Source organism: Stegostoma tigrinum, chromosome 29 (genome assembly GCF_030684315.1).
Source record: "Stegostoma tigrinum isolate sSteTig4 chromosome 29, sSteTig4.hap1, whole genome shotgun sequence".
NCBI lineage: Eukaryota > Metazoa > Chordata > Chondrichthyes > Orectolobiformes > Stegostomatidae > Stegostoma > Stegostoma tigrinum.
Genome location: NC_081382.1, coordinates 41,625,569 through 41,646,154, shown reverse-complemented (window position 1 = coordinate 41,646,154; position 20,586 = coordinate 41,625,569). Strand labels below are relative to the sequence as shown.

Sequence of the window (20,586 nt, the reverse complement as noted above, 5' to 3'; positions counted from 1 at the left end):
TAACGTTCTATGTTCTAAGACCAGGTTACACCTGCTGGAAGGTAACATGAAGTGACCGAAGATGCCCCCGGTCCCATGTCTGTACTGGAGCTTAGGGCTTGGACTGGTGAATGATTACTGAAAGTCTGTATTAAACCTGGCCTCCATGCTGGCAGCTCCTTAAAAAAAAAGGTCCAGCTTTGGAAATGGTCATGTAGCCAAGTCACAGTTATTTCTTCACTTCCCTAAAAGCTATCATCATAAGATCCCAAGCAGAATCTGGTCACAGAGCTGTACAGCATGGAAACCCCTCGAGCCAACTCATCCATGCTGACTAAATATCCAAAACTAATCCAATTGCATTTAGCCTATATCCCTCTAAACCCTTCTATTCATACACATATCCAGATGCCTTTTAAATGTAATTGTACCAGCCTCCACCACTTCCTCTGGCAGCTCATTCCATACAAACACTATCCTCTACTTGAAAAAGCTGCCCCTTTTGTCCTTTTTAAATTTTTCCCTCTCACATTAAACCTACGGCCTCCAGTTTTGGATTGCCCCAGGGAAAAGACCTTATCATTCACCCTATCCGTGCTCCTCATGATTTTATGAACTTCTGTAACACCCTGCACAGCTTCTGACACTCCAGGGAAAATGGCCCCCGCTTTATTCAGGCTGTACCTATAGCTCAAACCCTCCATCCTTGTAAATCATTTCTGAACCTTTTCAAGTTGCACTGCGTTCTTCCTATAGTAGGGAGACCAGAATTGAATGCAACATTCCAACAGTACTGACATGTGTTGCCTCCCCGTTTGGCATCCGTGTGGTATTAGCTCACAGGTGGCCAAACAGAGGGAAAATACCCAAAGGCATACACATCTAGGACTCTGCTAATGCAAAGCGTAAATATGCTCAGGTACAGAAGGAAGATGTGGTTATCATATTGAGAGTCAGGAAGTTCTACCAATGCCTTCATGGATGTAAATTAGGGCTACTTAATGAAAACAAGGCAGTGCCGCTTGTAGCTTCAGGCGGAATTCAGCAATGGGCTCTAATACTAAGTGAAGCCTGTCCGGGAGGCCAAGTTACGCATACGGATGCATCAAGCTGCCTCCCACTGGCAGATACACCACAAGTGGCACTGCCACTCGACAGACCCGATGGCCTACTTCTGCTCCTATTTCTTATTTTCTTATAAATACATTCCGTCAACAAGTCAAACCAAAACAATGCTGAAGTCATGATATGGTTCCACTTATTAAAGATGTCCCTGGAGGTACAGGATAGCTTTAGGCTCTTAAAACGCAAATCAAAAGGTTTGTTCTGTTACCTAAAGCTTGCCTTGCTGCAGCTGAGAGCTGGCAGCAGTTAGCTTCCCTCTTCCAGGTGGAGATATGAAGCAGATCAACAGAGCTCCATTTAAACAAAATATAAAACATTTTTGTTGAAGTTTAGATTTAGTTTTTGTAAATAACCACAACACTCCAGTAACTCAAGTTAAAAGAACACCCTAATAATTCTACTACCAACAAATCTTGACATGTAGAGCAAGCAATAAAACAGTGGCCATGGGATCTTTAACATAGATCCAATTACCCAAAGGGAAACACATCTAACAGTTCAGCACTCCCACAGTTCTGGCAATGGGAGCATCAACCAAGATGAAGTGCTGTGCTCCCTGGAGTTAGACTTCAATCCACAAGTGTCCTGCTGTATAGTGGAATGTCACACACATACACACAGCTGCTTAATAAAGCCTTAAAACTCTGCACATATTCATGAGAGAAGGACAGAAACCCCTCTTGCACTCTATTTGGATTTTAATCGAGCCTTCAGATACCGCTTGCTGCTGATGACAGCCTTACATTTTTATAGCATCTTTCAAGGTGTCCTGAAGTGTTTTGCAGCCAAAGAAATACTGCTGAAAATAGTGCAGACACTGCTGGACCGTGTAGTTTTGAATAGAAGCTTAAAAGGAAAAGCAACAGCAACCAGTACATAAACGCAAACTGTATTTTGACCAGGAAAATTAAAATTGCACCATAAATGTTACAGAAACAAAAAAGACATTTACACATAAAAAGGAATACATGAATCACCCTTCAAAATGCTGATAACATCAAGAAAGATCAGATAAAAGTGGCACAAATGCTGTTCAAATAAAAACCAACACCAGCAAACAGTACCTTGGCAAAAAGAACTGATCATGTCCTTAACAAAAGGCAACTTACACGTGGTTCTTCAATTCCAACTCACAGCAGTCAGTCAGGGTGAGAGTGATGGAAAGTCATAACAACATTAATACTGAAATGATTTCTTTTCATTAAAAAAAACTATAAATGGAACCAAGGCAATTAACAATGATACCATATAATACAATTTTAAGGGGATCCAAAGGAACTGTTTTGTTTTGGAGGGGAGAGGAGGTTAATTGCTCTACCAATAGCGTTCTCAATAGGTGAGGTGCCTCGGCTTATAGGTGCTAAATGAAAGATCATTCATTGCGTCTGTTGCTCCAAGAATGGTTTCTGGCTGTTCAAACCTGCTGCTATTATAACCCCATGTAAACATTGGCAATGGCTACTATATTCTTTTGGGTTTATCTTTCTGACAGGTGTAAACACTGGCAAAGGCGATCAAGTTGCTACTGGGATAATTTTACAATGTGTGTTGCTTTGGAAGGATCCAGAGGTGTGCATGGAAACTGGCTCCAGAGGGTAACTGCCAACAATTCCATATTCAATTGTACACCAGTCACTTAAAAAATCTGCAACAATTTATTCAGGAGCGCACAAGTAGAACCAACATGTTTTAATTAAAATTGAGAAATGTTTAACTTTTGTCTTGTTACCAGAGAAAAGATCAATAATTTATTTGTTACAAACCTGAATGGTAAATGCTGCACCCACAGAGTGTGGAACACAAGCATTTTCACACATGCAAAGTAGCATCATGACTCAGAAGTGAGCAGTTCCAGAATTGTAATATTTCACAAACAGGAATCTGTAGACACCCACCCATCAAGCATTCACTTTTAAGACTGAAACAGCCAGGCTCCTCTCCAAGGGGTAATGGCCTGTAACGATTAGGTGTAAACAACTACCCTTCCAATCCTATGACTCCATCCAAAGCCATCTGGCAAATAATGTAAAGAGAGAAACTCAATGGTTGGATATCCTTCACAAGAGGAATTTTCTGGTACAGAAGTCTGGGACCTGGGTGCTTAAAGCATTGGATGCAAATTTTAAAAGATTAAGACTATGGTGGATGGCCACTCAGACCTACCTACCCACATCAACAGATTTTAACTTTCAAATGAATTTGCTTATTGGATATGCTATTGGTAGGGTCTAGCTGCCACTGAGTGGAAATCATCTCTGTAAAGAAGTGAAAGTCACCAGGTTCATAAAATGAAGGGTTGAAGAGCAGCCTGCAGTCCATTTGGCCAACTGAGGATGTGTCAAGGTGAGCGACAATGGGAAAAAGAGGAGAGAAAATAAACTGAAATATAAAAAATCCTGAGTCAAATAAATAAATAAATAAAGGGCAAACCTATTGTGCTCACATTACACACCCATCACTTTGTATAGATTTATTAACACACAGCAAGTGACCAAATTTAGGGAAATAAGTGCTCAAAACTTTACAGCATCAAATGAAGCTGAAATCATAAATGCATTTGCATGTTGGGCACTTTTTAAATTCTCAAGGGACATAAAATGTTTACAAGTCTCCTTTTTTAAATGCCAATTTTGAATCATGAGCATCCAAAAAGACACTGCGCTCAGTCACTGTTAGACTACCAGTTAACAAGTCTGCGTCAGGTCTAATGGCTTCAGAATGTAAACGCTTTTCTGTAAAGCTGGCTTCTTAACAAATCACATAGCTTTTTGTAGAACATGGTATCGGAATTTATTCTGAGACATCCATGTGCCCATGGGCATCTTAAATTTAACTCGTTTAAAATATACTTTTTTAAGAAGTAAAATTTGTAAGGATGACGTGACTTCCTTCAAGAAGTTGTGCTCTTATGTTTTTACAGTGACCCAAAGAAAGGCCACTGGATTCTAAATGTCAATCCAATTCCAATTAGTTACTGATTTTGATGGAAATGGCATTCTATTGTAAAGTTGAACATGATTATGGCCTTTAACGCTTTAACGAAGATCTGTAGCTCCAGTTATGGTTGGAATTGTGGGTTGGTTCACCAAACTGACTGGTTTTTACGCAAACATTTAGTTTCCCCTCGAGGTGACATCTTTAGCGCTGTGTAACCTATGTTGAAGCGTTGTTATTCCTTCCTACTATGAATTTAGAACAAGCAAAACAAAGGCAAGCACAGGAATTCCTAGAGGCCTGGTTTTCAACCACTGGTGCGATAAACAAACATGTTGAAATAGGCCCCATCGACACATCACTACAATGCAAAACAGGAAACAAGGCTGCCCAACATGTCAGACGGAACCATAAAAATTCAGAGCAGGACAGAACAACAGCGCTGAAAATGTCACCGAACGAAGACAAAAAGTTTGCATGAAAACTATCAGCTTGGTGAGCCAACCAACAACTCTCATTATGACTTTAATATGGTCAGAAGAGGGCCTTTAATTAGCAGTAAATGAATGGGCCTAAATGTCTTTCCTTGATTCCATCAGAAACTGGATCTGAGGAAACTGCGATTTTATAATTTTTGCCATGAGCTCATTTACAGCAGCAGAGTCAGGAAAATGGTTCAAACCAAGTTTTAAAGTTTAAAAAAATCCAATTTACAGAAGCAGAAGACTCTTCTGAGTGATCCTAAAGGTGAAGAGCCTCTAATTGACCTTCTGGCACCAATTAAACCATATGGCCTTAATGAGTGGGCAGTTCCACCTTCCATACAAAGTAGTATAACTTGAATGGCTAAGCTGAACAAACACATCACTACATCTCACTAACACCATGGGAAACCTGCCAATTATACCTTTAAAGATATTCATTAGATAGAAGACATGACATATTTTCTCATTTGCTTCATCATTTAGAAAAACGTTTTAAAAACCATTGCATCTATTTTGTGCTAACAGATCACTTGCTACCATTTCCAATATTTGCATTAACAGGCCTTCAATATATCAGGGAGACTCTGCACTCATATCTCCATTGTGGGTGGTCAGATATTGATTGTACTCTGGTCAACTTATTTTAAAATCCACTTAACTACTTCATTACAGTAACATGGCATTGATGTTCTGAATGCCTCATGGTGTTGCTGAGCTATAACTCAGCCTCCAGTAGGGAGTGCTCCACATTTCAGCCACTCTATCAAGGGTAGGCACTCTGCTTAGGTGCATACCTCTAACACGAGGGGAGAGCGAGTTATAGATTACCAATTTCTTGATGGCAGGGGAATTTTTTGGAAATGTTATTCCCCCATCTCTAGGGTAATAACAAAGGGCACTGCTCAGATGAACTTCTTTGGGAGTTTGAACAAGTGAATGGAACTGACACCATCCAAAAATACATTAGGGAAGAAATGGTAACATGGACAGGGTTCGATAGAGAATAATGAGAGGACAATTATGTGTAACACAGACAGACCAACTGGATCAACAGCAGTACTGTATACGTAAATCTATGTAAGATGGTAACAGGAAGGTGATGGAAAAATGCAGCTGAGAGTGTGGTGAGGGCACTTGAGAGTTCTATTTTCTATATACAAATGGACATAGAGGTCCTAGAAATGGAAAAGAGACTCAAGGCTGATACCAGGACCGAAAGTCTATAACTATCAGTAAAAACTGGAGGTGGGGCTCTTTTCTCACTAAAAAGTGAAGATTACAGAGGTCTTTAAAATTATGAAAGTGTACAAGGCAGACATAAACAAAGATGATCTTAAGAGAACTAAGGAAACCCATTTTTAAAAAAAAACTCAAAGAATGGTGAAAATGTGAAATTAGCTACCACAATGAGGCAAATAGCATTGATGCACTTAGAGGGAAACCTTTTAAAACAAAAGCTTTCACATGATGAAAGTGTCACTGGAAAGGCCAGCAATTGTTGCCTGTCTGTAATTCTTGTTAAATTGTGTTGCTTGCTGGGTTATTTCAGAGACTAGTTAAGGGCCAACTAGATTGCGGTGTGTCTGGAGTCACACGCAGGCCAGATTGAGTAGCAGCAGCAAATTTTCTTCCCTAAGAGTCACTGATGAACGGTATAGTTTATCAACTATCAACGATAGTTGTCATGGTTATCATTGCCGAGAGTAGCTCTCATTTCTAGACTTTATAAAGAAAATTTAAATTCCATCAGCTGCCATGGTTGGATTTGAACCAATGCACCCACAGCATGAGCCTGGACCTTGGAATTACTTGCCCAGTGACATTACCACTCCACCACATCACCCCAAACTACGAAGAAAAGCTGTACAGAAGGTCACACTTATAATCAGAGGAAGAAGCACGATGGGAGTAAGCTCACATGAAGGATAAACGGACCAGTCGGGTACGAGTATGCGCAGGTATAAGGTTTTTGTTTATTCAACTATTTAGGACCAGATAGAAGTTTATAAAATAAAGACAGGTATAGATAGAGTTGATGGTAGTTGCCTGTTCCCTAAGATTGGGAATTTCAAAATCCGGGGTTGGGGGGGGAGCATATTTTTACGCTGAGAGATTTAAAAAAAATGAGGCAAATTTTTTACACATAGGATGGTTTGCATGTGGGATGAACTTCCTGAGGAAGTGATGGATGCTGGTATAATTACAATGTTTAAAAGACATTTAGATAGATATAGGAATAGGGAAGGTTCGGAGGGATATGGGGCAGGAGGGACTCATTTAGTTTGGGATTATGTTCACCATGGACCACTTGGACCAAAGGGTCTGTTTCTGGGCTGTACGACTCTATGACAATTAATAAACAAGAATGGAAGAGGCTTCAAAAATGATATGGGAGCTGAAGCTGTAAGATTTGATTACAGTTTTACAATCAAGCAAAGTTATCAAGTTTGTGATACACAGTAATTCTGTGGGCTTGTTTTGTTGCTCAGGTGTTTTGTGCTGCCAGCATCGGTTAAAGTTTATTAATGGTACAAGTCACTCTAACAGTGACCTCTATCCATTCACAAGGATGTCCTCACAAGATATCTAGAATTTGAAGTTGGTTATAGCAACAAAGAATGTCATCAGACTGCTTCATCTGTACGAACTCAAATATTCAACATTTGTTCTTGAATCAGAAATAACAGGAACTGCAGATGCTGGAGAATCCGACATAACAAGGTGTAAAGCTGGATGAACACAGCAGGCCAAGCAGCATCAGAGGAGCAGGAAAGCTGACGTTTCGGGCCGAGACCCTTCATCAGAAATAGGCCTGAAACATCAGCTTTGCTGCTCGACCTACCGTGTTCATCCAGCTCTACAATTTGTTTTTAATACTTGGTTTCTCTTCCCTTTAGTTGGGAAGGGTGAAGGATGACGTGATAGAGAAGGTGAAATTGATGAAGGGATTTGACTGGGCAGATAGTATTTCCTCTGGGGAGGGAAACAAGAGCAGGAGGAGAAAATCCCAACATTTGAGGTAGGTCATCTGGAAATGAATCAGGAAACATCCTTTCATGCACGTTGTGTTTGAAATCTGGAACTTCCCCTGAAAAAGAGTGGATTTCAAGACTGATATTGGTAGATTTTTGTTGAGCAAGAGATAAGCCAGAGAAGAGAAATATGGTCAAAATACAGATAGGCCCTGATCTAAGTGAAAGGCTGAATAGCTAATTCCTGCTTTGATGTTCCTTGTCCAGACAAGTGCTTGTGGAAAGCAAATGATGACACGGACTGATTAGGGCTAAACGGGTCCATTTCTATGATGCGATTTAGAAAGGATTTTCTACACAAAATGCTGCTTTCACACTGGCCTGGACTTGCTTTGATTTTTGTAAACTCATCAAATTCATAGTCAGTGGTAGCCACATGAGACCTATGCAGGTGGCAATTTGATCAACATTATCCCAGTAGATGGCCAGAACTGGTGGTCAAGTCTCCAATACCAATGCCAGGCCGCAACTTCAGTGTAAATACACATTTGGGTAAAAAAACTTGGCCAAATACCTTTTGAAGAACATTTACAAAGTTTACAGTGATGAGATATCAAATAGCAGATTCAAGTCCTTTTAATATTGTGCCTAGATTCCTGTTGTAAAGTGACTGGCATTCTCTTCACAAAAAAATACTGATACAATGTACAAAATAAAAATATTTCAATCATAAATTCTAGCCATTATTACTGGGATGACTGCTGACCCTGTCTGGCTAATGCAGAGGCTGTATCTTCAGTGATTATTGTTGAGAGGGGGATCAAAGGAAGCCAAGAGCACTTCTTCACCACCGCATGAGCTTCAGTTATACAGCTAGACCCCAGCAATAGAAAATGGATGAGCTTTTGATTTCTTTCAAGTTTTTTCAGAATATTAAGTGGAATTAAAAAGAATTAAAAAAGCAGGCTGTCAGATTTGGAAACTAATTTGCCTCCAAACTGCCACATTTAGCCTTCCTGCTCCAGGTTTCAACATAATGCAGATCTATCACAATACAAGAACACCTCATTCTAATAGCCAATGAAAGAATCAGCTTTACTTTACAACTGCTGAGATTTGAGAATGCTGAAGTCATCTCAGAATTGATTAATGAACTTGAAATGCACGTCTGTTTGGTCGAAGCCAATTCTTGACTGCTGTGAGAAGGAAGTTAAGGCATTGCTTAATAAAACTGAAGTGTGAAGATACACATCACACCATAACCATCTCAATACTTCACATTGTGTTTTTATGGGTCTGTTTTCCGAGACCCTTCTGATTCAGAGTAAGTAGTGTCCAAGTTAATCACACACATTAATGGTGTATTTAAGTGTCAGTCATTTCGAAAGATCTGACTGCCACATAACAGTGCATCATGTGCGTCTTAACAGCTTTATTATGGCTGCTTCTGAGTAATCCCACAAATGCAAAGGACAGGACATTCCTCTTCCATCCCACCACACTCTTCCCCCACCCCGTTTAAAATACACCCCCTTTAAACTGTGACAATATCCACCGCCTTTATACAAGATCTTGGATAATGATGACCAAAATGCTTGTGAATCCTTCAGTTTTTGCAGTCAAGATGCTGCAATCTTTAACAACTTTCTGGCTGGTACAAGTCACAAGCAATGTTCAAGGCAGTCCATTTGGTTCAAAAGACCAGTTTACTCAAGTGAGTTTTGCTAGTGATTACTAATAACATTTGCTGGGAGCAATTTTACTTACAGAGAGGGATTAAAAAAACCTTACCACAAATGGGAAATTATTGCATTCAAGCCCTGTGAGTATATCTCAGCTCTGGGCAAGGCTGAAATGGAAGAATGTACATATTCAAAGATGGAATGAGTCCTCAAGTCTGCTCCAGTTACCACATTATATACAAATTATATATCATTTCATGTTACATCGTGTTCTCAGAACCAATTAATTTGATCCTAATTAAGGGCATCAACACTCAATATTGCTGAATATCAGTAATATTATTTTGGCCAGGTATATATTATCCTCATCAGAGATTAAGGCTTGCTTAGGTCTTTTTATCTGGTCATTATCGATTTGCTGATTGTGGGGGCTTGCTGTGAGAAACCAAAAAGCATTGTGTAACAACAATGTTTAGTTACATTTTTAAAACAGATTTTTTGCAGGCTGTGTGCGTGTGTTAGGCACTGCTGAGTTCAGATTTTGTCAAGCAAACCCCTTGAACATCTGTATTTGGAACAGAGAATACAAACAGAGCCTGTGATTAGTCTGGATTACAGCTACAGCGCTGGCTGAGAGCTAGCTTCCTGCATTTAGACTGAAAAGTACACAGTGCTGCTCCAGGAATGAGGGATTAATTCTCCTGGACACTACACTGAGCAACTCCAATGGAAATTTGCTTTTTTAAACTTTATTCAGGGGTGTGGGGTTTGCTGGCTAGGCCAGCAATTACTATCCATCCCTAATTGTCCTTGAGGTGGTGATGGCAAGCTGCTGCAGTCCATGTGGTTTAGGTACACCTGCAATGCCATCAGGGAGGGAGTTCATGCATTTTGACCCAGCCACACTGAAGTAACAGTGACACATTTCCACGTTATGGTGGCGACTGGTTTGGAGGACTTGCAGGTTTTTTGAGAGTTCACTGCCTTTGTCCTTCTAGAATATAAAGATCATGAGTTAATGTGCTCTTTAAGCAGCCTTGGTGAATTCCCACAACACATGCTGTAGATGGTACACACTGCCACTGTGTATTGATGGTGGGCTGTTGTGATGTGCTTCAAGTGTTGTTATAGCTGCACTCATCCACACAATTCTATCAAACTTGTTACTTGTGCCTTGAAGAGAGGTGATCAGGAGATGAGTTACTTGCTGCATGATTTCTAGTCCCTGATGAACCCATGCAGCCACTGTATTTATACGGCTAGTCCAGTTCAGTTTCTGGTCAATAGCAATCCCCAGGATATTGATGGTGGGAGTGGGAGCTTCAATGATGGTAATTCCATTGAACGTCAAGCGGTGATGGTGAGGCTTTTTCTTGTCGGAGCTGGTGATTCCCTGGTAACTGTGCCTCACAAATGCTATGTATCGTCGGGACATTTTTTTTTAAAAAATGGTGTTTTTGAAGTATAGAAGATAGGGAAGAAAGCTCCTTTACTGAGTTTAGAGATGGGAGGTCATGCACTGAAAGTGCCAAGGATACATCAAGACCAGAGCTGACAACCCCTATCTCACCTCCTAGTGTCAAAATGTGTTTGTTAGTGCCAGTGTGGACTATTATTCCACACTCTGCAGTTGTGTTAATTGGGAGCAGGATGGTAGTGGTTGTGGACTGGTTTCTGCCTTGTTTCAGAGTTGCCAATTATAACTAATTCCTCTTCGTGCGGAAAAGAAATGCCAGTTCTAGCCAGGATGAGAATTGTCACCTCTCAGTAACGGGACTCTGGCTGATTTCACTGCTTTCTGTGTCTGTTTTTAAGTGTTCAAATGAAACACTAGTGCTAATGAGGTAGGAACTGTACAAGTGGTGAGCTATTATTTGATGCTTTCTGCCACTTACAGTAGCATTCAACTCCTTAATTTAACAACCTCTTCAGTTACAATGAGTGCATGATGTAGAATCATGTGTTAATTTGCAGCTACGTTATTAAAATCCCATGGCACCATAGCCAAAGGAAAGCACTGTCTGCTGAGGTGTTAACAAAATTTATTGTGATCATATGCTATTCCTGTCCATTGTTTAATACTGCAAAAGCTAAACTACATAATATTGTCTTTCTTAAAGAAATCCAGTGCAATTGATGAAAGGTGAATTGCAGTGAGGGATCAGGTTTTGCCTCCACTGTCTTCTCTTAGCAATCAGCACTCCATTAAAAGATACAACGTGTTCTGGGCTTTAATCAACAATCGCTGACTTGTGATACACAAGTATCTTGCTGGCTCCCGAATACAAAACAAAACGTCACAGCTACTTATCAAATGGGAAATGGTGATCCTCTTATACTTTGGACAGGAATTAACTGCTGTTGCCTCGAAACTGAGTGAAAGGGAAGTCTGAACATAGGCTAGAGTGCATCTATTAAGCCGAATTGCCTGTTTGTGTACGGTACAAGTCTTTGCGTGGGATAACAAAGATCTTGCAAGAAGTAAGTGAAGCAGACATGAGGAATTTACAGGGCCACTCAGCAATGAAAGCTACGTTTCTGTGCACACCTCTGGCAGCAAGCAGCCAAATTCAAACCCCCCTCCTGATTCTATCATACTGCTACGGAATCTGGGAGCAGCTTTCTGTGTACATATTTTGTCCACCCTCCTCCACTAAAGCCCACCACCCACCCCCCCCAGAGCCTTTGCTACCTCTGAACGATGTCACTGATTTCTTTCACAGACAAAAGCAGTTTGCTAAAGTCCTGGCTGGCTGAGCAAATCTGGAGCTGGCGGAGGTTGCTCTCCAGCTTGTTGATAGCCTCCCTGAAGGCAAACTTGTTGCGCATCTGCTGGATGGAGTCCACGTAGCTGGTGCAGAAGGTGTACAGGTTCTTGGCTGCCTCCAGCACCGCGCTGTGGCTGGCCATCTGCTCAGAGTTCTTGTCGATGGCCACGCGGAGCGCCTCAGTGCTTTCCAAAACTGTGTCCTTGGTGATGTTGGCACTGGCCATCCTCTCGGGCTGCAGCCGGGTCTTCCGCAGAGACACCCTGGTGGAGATGAGGGGGATGAAGGCTGTAGTGGTGGAGGTTTGCAGTTCGGTGCTTGGATTTGGTAAGGCAAGCTGTGCGGAGGATGAGGAGGCAGCTGATGGCCTCGTCGAGGACTGGGACTTTGGTGTGGAATGGAGGGCAGACCTTTTAACTGCATCCCCTGGTGGGGGGGCCTTTGTAGCCTCCCCACTTGAAGTGTCCACGACTGGTTTGGGTTTGACACCTGTGATGCCCTCAGCTGCTGCCTCATGGGTTGGGCTCCGAGGCGGCCGAAGGGATTTTGTCACTGGTGGAGGAGGGGGAACTGGCTTGGGTTTCTGCAGTTTGCCCCGGTCCCTAATGGGAGCAGACTGCAGCTGGTCGGGAGCCTGCTTGAACCTTCGCACTCTTGAGTCCTCAGTCAACAGATTCACCCCCCCAGGGTTGGGGGTGGAGCTCTGCTTCAGTGCAGGGACAGCCAGGCTGGAGGAGACATGCTCCTGTGGGGAATTTAAGGCACAAATCTTCCCACCCTCGTCTTTGTCCTTGAGACCAGGACTGCTGGACACAACAGTCACGAGCTGCCCGCGGACAAGTTTTGGAGTCGATGCTGGTGGGCTTGAGCTGGGACTGGACTCCAGATTACTAAAAACATCATCGTTTAACTCTTCCGTCTTTCTTGGCAGCCAAGGAGGAGCAGTCATACTTCCCCGAGGCACCAAGTCCACTTTAGTCTCATTTGTCCTCTTCCGAGGCAGTGCTGGCTTCTCAATCCTGTCGCAGCCCGAGGGCATCACAGACTCTGTTGGCTTCCCCACAGACTGAAGGTCCCGGGGCAGTGTCAGGGCTTTCCGCTCCATCTCTTTGCCACCTGGGGGCATTGAGGATGTAGAGCATGATCTTATGAAGCATTTGGTGTTGGAGACTGGCTCCTCTTCATTCCCTGCAGCTTTGCCAGATGTTAACGTGCTGGATTTCTTCAAATGTGGACAGAAGAATCCAGTTGTTCCTAAGAAGCTTCCATTGGCAACACCTCCACTTCCATTGCTGGCAGTTTGTGCCACAGTGCTAAATGACTGCTGCAATTTACTCTGATCAATTGCTTCGAGAGAGGTCACGCTGTTGAAAAAGGCTCCATTGTTTATATCTTTCCCAGCTGTACTGGCATCTTCCAGCGCTTCTCCCTTTCTCTCTGACTGCCCGTCCGTGTCTCGGAAAGAGCTGCTGCGCTTGGGAGGGGCAGGCGCTGTCTTCTTCTTCTTTTTGATGAAGGAACTGAAGATGGAACTGGATTTGCCCTTCTCCTTGGTGAAGGACTGCAAGCGGTCATCGTCCAGGTTGCTGTCCTGGTCTCTGTCCTTGCGTGGCAACATGGGAGAAACTGCCATCTCATGATCCCCGGAATCTGCGCACACAGAGAAACAAACATAAACAGTCGCACACTTGCTGGATCATGCTCTGAACAATAAAAATTATCCTCAATTGTGATCAAAGGCCACTAAGCAAAACGTTTAACTCTGTGCGTCTCCATATATGCTGCCTGATTTGCTCCGTATTTCCAACACTTTTCATTTTATGACTTATGTTTTTATGAATACTCTTCACATTCAAACTAAAAAAGAGCACTACTCAAAGCTGGGTGCAACAGCAGTCACAGGTTTGTTGATGGCAAAAAAGAATGAGGAAGGCAAATGTGAGGACAACACCAGTTTGCAGAGGGTTATAAGCCAGTTAAGTGAGTGAGAAAAGATTGACAAATGAAACATAATGCGGGTAAATAGGAGGTTATGTCCTTCGGCAGGAAGAATAGAGGAGGCGACTTCTTTAAACAGAGAAAGTCTGCAGAAACACATGAATGACGAAAATCTACAGTACAAGTTCAGCAGGGAAAGGAAATTAAATGTTGGCCTTCAGTTTAAAGGGAACAGTGTATAAAAATAGGAAAGTCTTGCAAAGCTATACAAAGCACTAATCAGATCATAGCTGGAATACTGTGAACAGATTTGGTCCCTTTATCCAAGGAAAATAAACTGGTATTGGAGGTAGTCTAGAAAAGATTCACCCTAGTTATCAAGGGATTTTCTAATGAAGAGAGACTGAATAAGTTGGGGTTTGGCAGGGTAGATCTGAACAGTTATTTTTCCTTTTGTCAGAGTCAAGGGCCAGAGGCATGATCACAGAACAAGGGTTGCCCAATTAGGACAGAGACGAAGAAAAACTTCTTCGCTCAGAGATGGAGAAGCTATGGAACTCTTTACTGCAGAGGGCTGTGGAGGTTGGATAGTTAAATATATTGGAGGCTGAAATAGATTTTTAATCAGAATGTGGGTCACAGGAAAGGAGAGAGAAGTGGAGTTAAGGATTATCAGATCTGCCATAGTCTTAGTGAATGGTGTGGCAGATTCAATGAACAAAATAGCTCCAAAATCATATGATCCTGTCTAAGATACAGTTCCGGGTGGGCACAGCACTGCAACGCTGGATCACCTCTTATGGTGCAGCTATTAACAGCTTCACTCAGAAAGTTCAGACAGCATCTGATATAGACTATGGAGAAGTTGAGAGGATCTTCCTGCAGATTGCAGTTGAGGCAAATTAATTGCTGCAAGATCAAACAGGCTTTACCAAGCTTTATCTAAAACGGAAAGTGTTCTGATCCCAGGACTAACATGCCCCTCACTATGATTAGCACAAAAGGGGAGAAAAATAAAACAAGAATGTTAAATTGTTGCACAGTAAATGTTACTCAGCACTCAGCCCCTGGGTATCTTACCAAAGACACCATGCAATTCAACTGAGACAGAGGTAAAACAAAACAAAGTCACAGCATTTTTATTCCGGTTTCCAGAGATCTATGCAGTTTAACTTTGGTTTTGGTACAATATCTGATTTGGTAAAGATAGATGAGATGTCGAGTGGTAAGTGGTTCAGGTGCTGTACACATTCCCACACAGACCAGTTAGGATGAAATGCATGCTTCTAGAAACTAAATGTCAAGTTTGATATTTTCAGATTGTACGTGTGTGACCACCCCCAACCTCCCTTACTTACACCATTTCCTCTATGAAACGTACCGTGTTGGCTCAGGACTTTAAATATTGAAGGGGGCACGTCCTGAACTTCAACTGGCTCTTTGTTCTCAGTCGTTCTGCGAAGAGTGCGTGTTTTGGTCGGCAGTTCTGGCGCCTGTGGTTTGTTGCTAACACAGCATTTCCCTCCTTTCTTCCCGAGCTCTTTCTCGACCTCTGCAAAGCATGTAACAAGGATCAGCAGAACATTTCCAGACTGTTAAAACAACATTTGTGATCTGCTGAATAAATCATGGTGAGATTTTCAAAAATAAATGTAGGTGTGTGCGTTCAGACAACCTGCTCACTTTTTCAGCAAGCTGCGGTCTGAAAAGTTAGTGAACCAACTAAACAACAAAGGTGCTTAATACTTAATAACTTACTGATATACAAAAGTAGAAAACAGCGCACCATGTAACTGCTTACATTAATTACAGATTAATATAAAATTTTGCATTAAAAAATGAAGTTAAAAATCTAACGTGGCCAATGACCCAATTCTTTTGACCACAAAATAGTGAGCAAGGTCATGATTTAGTGCTACAATTACTGACACATAGCCCCTACTGAATTCCTGGCAAAGCCTGACACACACACATTGTACATTGCCTGATAAAGAGTGACTTCTCCCCCACCATCCCAAATGTACACCTGAAAAAGACTGATACACATGATGCACTCCCCGAAACTATTAGTATGCTCCATTTGCGAATTTTGATAATTATTCCTGCATGCAATAGACATTGAAAATCCTGCACGAAACTGGTGTTGCCACAAATCACTGAAAGTCCTGCATAATTACAATGGTATCGGTGTCATAATTTTTCAATTTCTGCTACACAAAAGTAAAATTATGCTGTTATTGTAGATGGAGTAAATTGTGTGGAAAAAATTAAACATAGAGAAAAATAAAATAATTTGGAATTTTGATGGAGACATATGCTAGCTTCAGAGAGACTGAAACCAACAAGTGTCTGGTTATCCCTCAGATAAATCGAGATTGCCTCAGCCACCAGCACTCACCTTCTGATATACTCGATTCTTGGAACATTGTATCAAAAGCTCGATGGATATCTGCAAATGATGGCCGGTCCCCTGGGTTCCACTTCCAACCTAGAAGTGCGCAACATGGTTAGCAGTTTTCTAACTGCAATAAAGATTTCTCAGCCACCAGTTATACGATGGCTGCTTTTCAATGCTAACCCACTTATGGGTTTTGAGGAAAGGAAGCTGCCTCTGTTCCTGGTGAGGGTTAAGCCCTGTGTAAATTGCAGTTCTCAGCTCATCATTCAAACTTTGTTGACTTAGTAATCATCTCTTGTTTAATCAACCGTTTTTAATTGACAGAAAGGTGAAAATCCGACCTTCACTTCTATGTGCAGTGGCTTAAGGCAAATAGCACCACTGCATTTTAAACAGAACCTAGTTCAGAAACAGAGCAAGAAAAGAACTGGGCATACTACTGGGTAAGATGAAGTGAGATAGGATCAACACTGGCACAGACCTGAAAGGCTAAGTAACATGTAAACTCTATGGAAACAGAATTACTTTAAAACACAAAGTAGCTTGATATTGGCCACATTCACTTCATTTTTTAAAAAGTTGGCAATGTAGATATTCAGGAATCAGGACAAGGGACAGGTCAATGGCAAAGAATAAATTAACCTCTGTATTTGCAATACTTTTTCAAATTATCTCATCCTGTAAAAACGTTTTGATCAATAGTGTTAAAATATTTTATATTGAGCACATTTCTGATTGCAATTATTTTTGGTTCTGTATTTGGTCACATGCATTGGTCAAGTGGCCTCCTCTTGTGCTGTAAGTATTTTTAAAATTCACCCACAGGATTTCAGTTTTGGCAAGGCTAGAATTGATTGCCCAACTCTAATAGCCTTTAGAGTGTGATGTTAAGATGTCTTCTTGTCATTATAGTCCATGTGGTAAAGACACTCCCAGTGCTTCCAGGCACTGAGTCACTGTTTTGTGACTTGACAACAGTGATATAGTTCCAAGTTAGGATTTTGAGAGACTTTGGATGGGAGGATCGAGGTAATGGTGCCTCATGCACCTGTTGCTCCTGTCCTTCCAGAATGTGGAGATCACAGGCTTGGAAGTTGCAGTAGTTAGATATCACAGTGCATGGTGTAGATGTAATATTATTAATCAGAAGGAATCCAAACTGGTCTTAAATTAACTCCCTGTGTACTCACATGCTCGCATCAATTCATAGACTTTCTCTGGACAGCCCTCAGGCCGCTCCATCCTGTAGTCCTTTTCCAACAGGTCATAAACTTGTGAAAGGTCAATTCCAGGGTAGGGAGACATGCCATAAGTTGCAATCTCCCACAGGAGGACACCAAATGCTAGGGGGAATGTAACATCTTATGTCAGTTCAAATATGAAATATTGATTATTTTCTTTTCAGCAATTCCAAAACATAAGCATCTGCAATATAAAGTCTTACCATAAATTCTTTCATGAGACAAGCTGGTCTCGTTCAAACAACAAGCCTAAAGAATGGTCAAATTACTGAACAGAAACAAAATAAACAATGGCAGGATGATTTAATTACATATTTGTAGACAGACAGTTGGCTTTAGGATCTGTTACAGTTAAAACGGGCAGGAGGTCAATATGGGCATTCATTAACGTCTGCCATGTGATTTCAATCCAGTCAACAATCAGCACTGATAACACAATTATAAGATGATCGGGGTTGGGTAGGAGGGGAAGGGTTTGAAGAATTAAATAGATAAAACGCAAAAAGTTTTAACATCCCCACTGAAATGAAGTCCTAGCGACTCAGCTTCTCTGTGCTGCAGGCAGCAACCCATTAATAGCCATCAGAACTTGATGATAGAGCTGCAAAACATAACCAATACGGTAGGAGTGGAAGAGGTGGGTAATTCAGCGGGTGGCTCAAGTTGATTGTATGCATTTTTTTTGAATTGGGTGATGTTTCTTTAACCAGAGTTCATTACGCCAGATAGCTCCCTCCAAAACACCATTTTTTAATTCATTCACAGAATGAAGGCGTCAATAGCTAAACAGCGTTCATTGCCCATCCCCCAGTTGCCCAGAGGCAGTTCAGGGTCAACTACATGGCTGTGGTCTGGAGTCACAAGTAGGTCAGACCAGGAAAGAATGGCAGTTTCCTTCCCTAAAGGGCATTAATGAACCAGATGGGTTTTTCCAACAATCGGTTCATTGTCATCATTAGATTAATTCCACATTTTTAAAAATTGAATTCAAATTCCACCATCTGCCATGACAGGATTCGAACCCGGGTCCCTAGAATGTTATCTGGGTCTCTGGATTAACAACCCAGTGACAAAACCACTAGGCCACTGCCTCCCCTTGCACTCAGTGAAATAATTTTAACAATGTACAATACGAATATTCAGAAGCAGCACCTATATACTCACCCCACACATCGGATTTGATTGAAAATTTGTTGTAGGCCAAACTCTCTGGAGCAGTCCATTTAATGGGAAACTTTGCCCCAGCATGTGCTGTATATGTGTCCCCCGTCATTAACCTACTTAGTCCAAAATCAGCCACTTTAACCAAGTGGTTCTCCCCTACAAGGCAGTTCCTAGCGGCAAGGTCCCTGGGAAAAGAATATTAGGAAGAAATAGTTAGATCCTGTGCGAAATTACAACTTGATGCTAGAAAAGATTCAAGGTAAAATTTGATTGCTCAGAATTTATATTTACCTTGAAGGAACATGCAGCAGTTTGCTGAAGACTCTGTTGCTCAGATTAAAGAGACTCATCATTTTTAAATTCTTGAGTACTAGGGCAACATACCTGTGAATGAAATTTTTCTTCTCCAAATACTCCATTGCAGAGGAGATCTGAGTTGCCATGTATAGCAGCACAACAGCATTCACCTCCTCCTTGCTGCAATCACGTAGGTAATCCAGGAGGTTACCATGAGTCATAAACTCTGTGATGATGTAAAACGGAGGCTCCCGGGTACATACACCTTTGGAAAGAAATGGCACGGAGAGTCATTGTAAGTGTACTGCCAACATTCTATATGGTGTACAAATACAGCAGGTGTTCCCAGTTGGATGAGTGACTAATTGCACAGCACCAACATGTGAAATTGACTTTCTAAACCAAGTTTTAAACTGAAGACTACTGCTGCATGCACCCTAATCTTCCAAATCCCCCACTGAGTTAACCGCTGCGATTTTATAACAACCCATTTTTGAGCCCCCATTCTTAACAGGAAATCACTTTTTTATTAAAACCCTGCCTTGTTACTACTTTGTTAGGCAGATACAAAAAATGATAGTCAGGAAAAGATTATAGCTGATTCATCAAGAGATAGTAAGAACTGGAGATGCTGGAGTCAGAGGCGATACAGTGTGGAGCTGGAGAAACACAGCAGGCCAGGCATCATCAGATCATTCATTAAGTTCTTTAAGACTGGGAGCAGGTTACATCTCTCTCACTAAATGTTAAGTTCCAACTTGATACCCTGTATCTTAGCGTTCTCAAAGTCCTCAAATCCATTCAATCTGGCAAAACCTTCCCAATCTTAAAATTTTCAGTTGAGAAATTAAATGATTTTTACCAAGCCCTAATAATAATAACTGGTTATATAGTGCCTTTAGCACAGAAAGCATCCCAAATTGCTTCAGCAGAATGTTTGTGATCCTTCCATGCATCTTCTTTCCTTCCTCCAAACATGTCTGTCCGGCCGAGCTTTTGTCACCTGCTGTAATATTTGCTGATTAAACAATGAGTATGCATCGAACATGAAACTTGCCAACACAATATATAATTGAGGTGAATTGCACAGATACATTTAAGGGAAGCTCAATGTTCACTTGAGGTAGTATAAATGGCTCTGCTAAAAGATTTAGATGAAAGGGACTGGGGAGAGACTTGTGTACAGCATAAACACTCCACCGATCAGTTCGGCCCATTTCTCTGCTACACATTCTAACTCTGTACAATTCCAACTCCCTGATGAAATGATTTGCTGTGTATGTAAACATTGCCTTAGGATGTAACAAAGATGTAAAAGAACTTTAGAATGACCAGGAATTTATTCATACAATACTGTAAGGTTTCATGAGTCGAAGATCACACTTAGGATTCAAGGCTCTGCAACATGTTATGTCCAGCAAATTCAACTGAAACTGCAATTTGCAATGGTAGCTAGTTCACTATATTTCAGGTCTGCTGTCAGCACATGTATTTTACTGTTCCTCAAGATTCCATTCCCAAAGACAGTTCAAATATATAGGATGCTGCTTAATCCACTGAAAAGGTAAACTCATTAAACATTCAGCCATAAGTACTTTTTGTG

The 20,586-nt window shown here is 41.4% G+C and overlaps 1 protein-coding gene across 3 annotated transcripts in view; it reads right to left on the bottom strand.

Annotated features, from left to right (window-relative positions):
• Positions 1-20,586, bottom strand: part of LOC125465414 (tyrosine-protein kinase ABL1-like) — a 243,013-nt gene that overhangs the window by 44,023 nt on the left and 178,404 nt on the right. For 2 of the 3 annotated variants that reach the window (XM_059638345.1, XM_059638346.1), the window contains exons 6-11: positions 19,071-19,248; positions 18,687-18,871; positions 17,472-17,624; positions 16,282-16,371; positions 15,265-15,435; positions 1,978-13,595 (exon numbers count right to left, since the gene is read on the bottom strand). In XM_059638345.1, the coding sequence (XP_059494328.1) occupies positions 11,866-13,595; positions 15,265-15,435; positions 16,282-16,371; positions 17,472-17,624; positions 18,687-18,871; positions 19,071-19,248 (2,507 nt within the window). In that variant the 3' untranslated portion in view covers positions 1,978-11,865. Of the gene's footprint in view, positions 1-1,977; positions 13,596-15,264; positions 15,436-16,281; positions 16,372-17,471; positions 17,625-18,686; positions 18,872-19,070; positions 19,249-20,586 lie in introns of those variants that run through there. The other variant, XM_048558891.2, reaches the window with a different exon arrangement.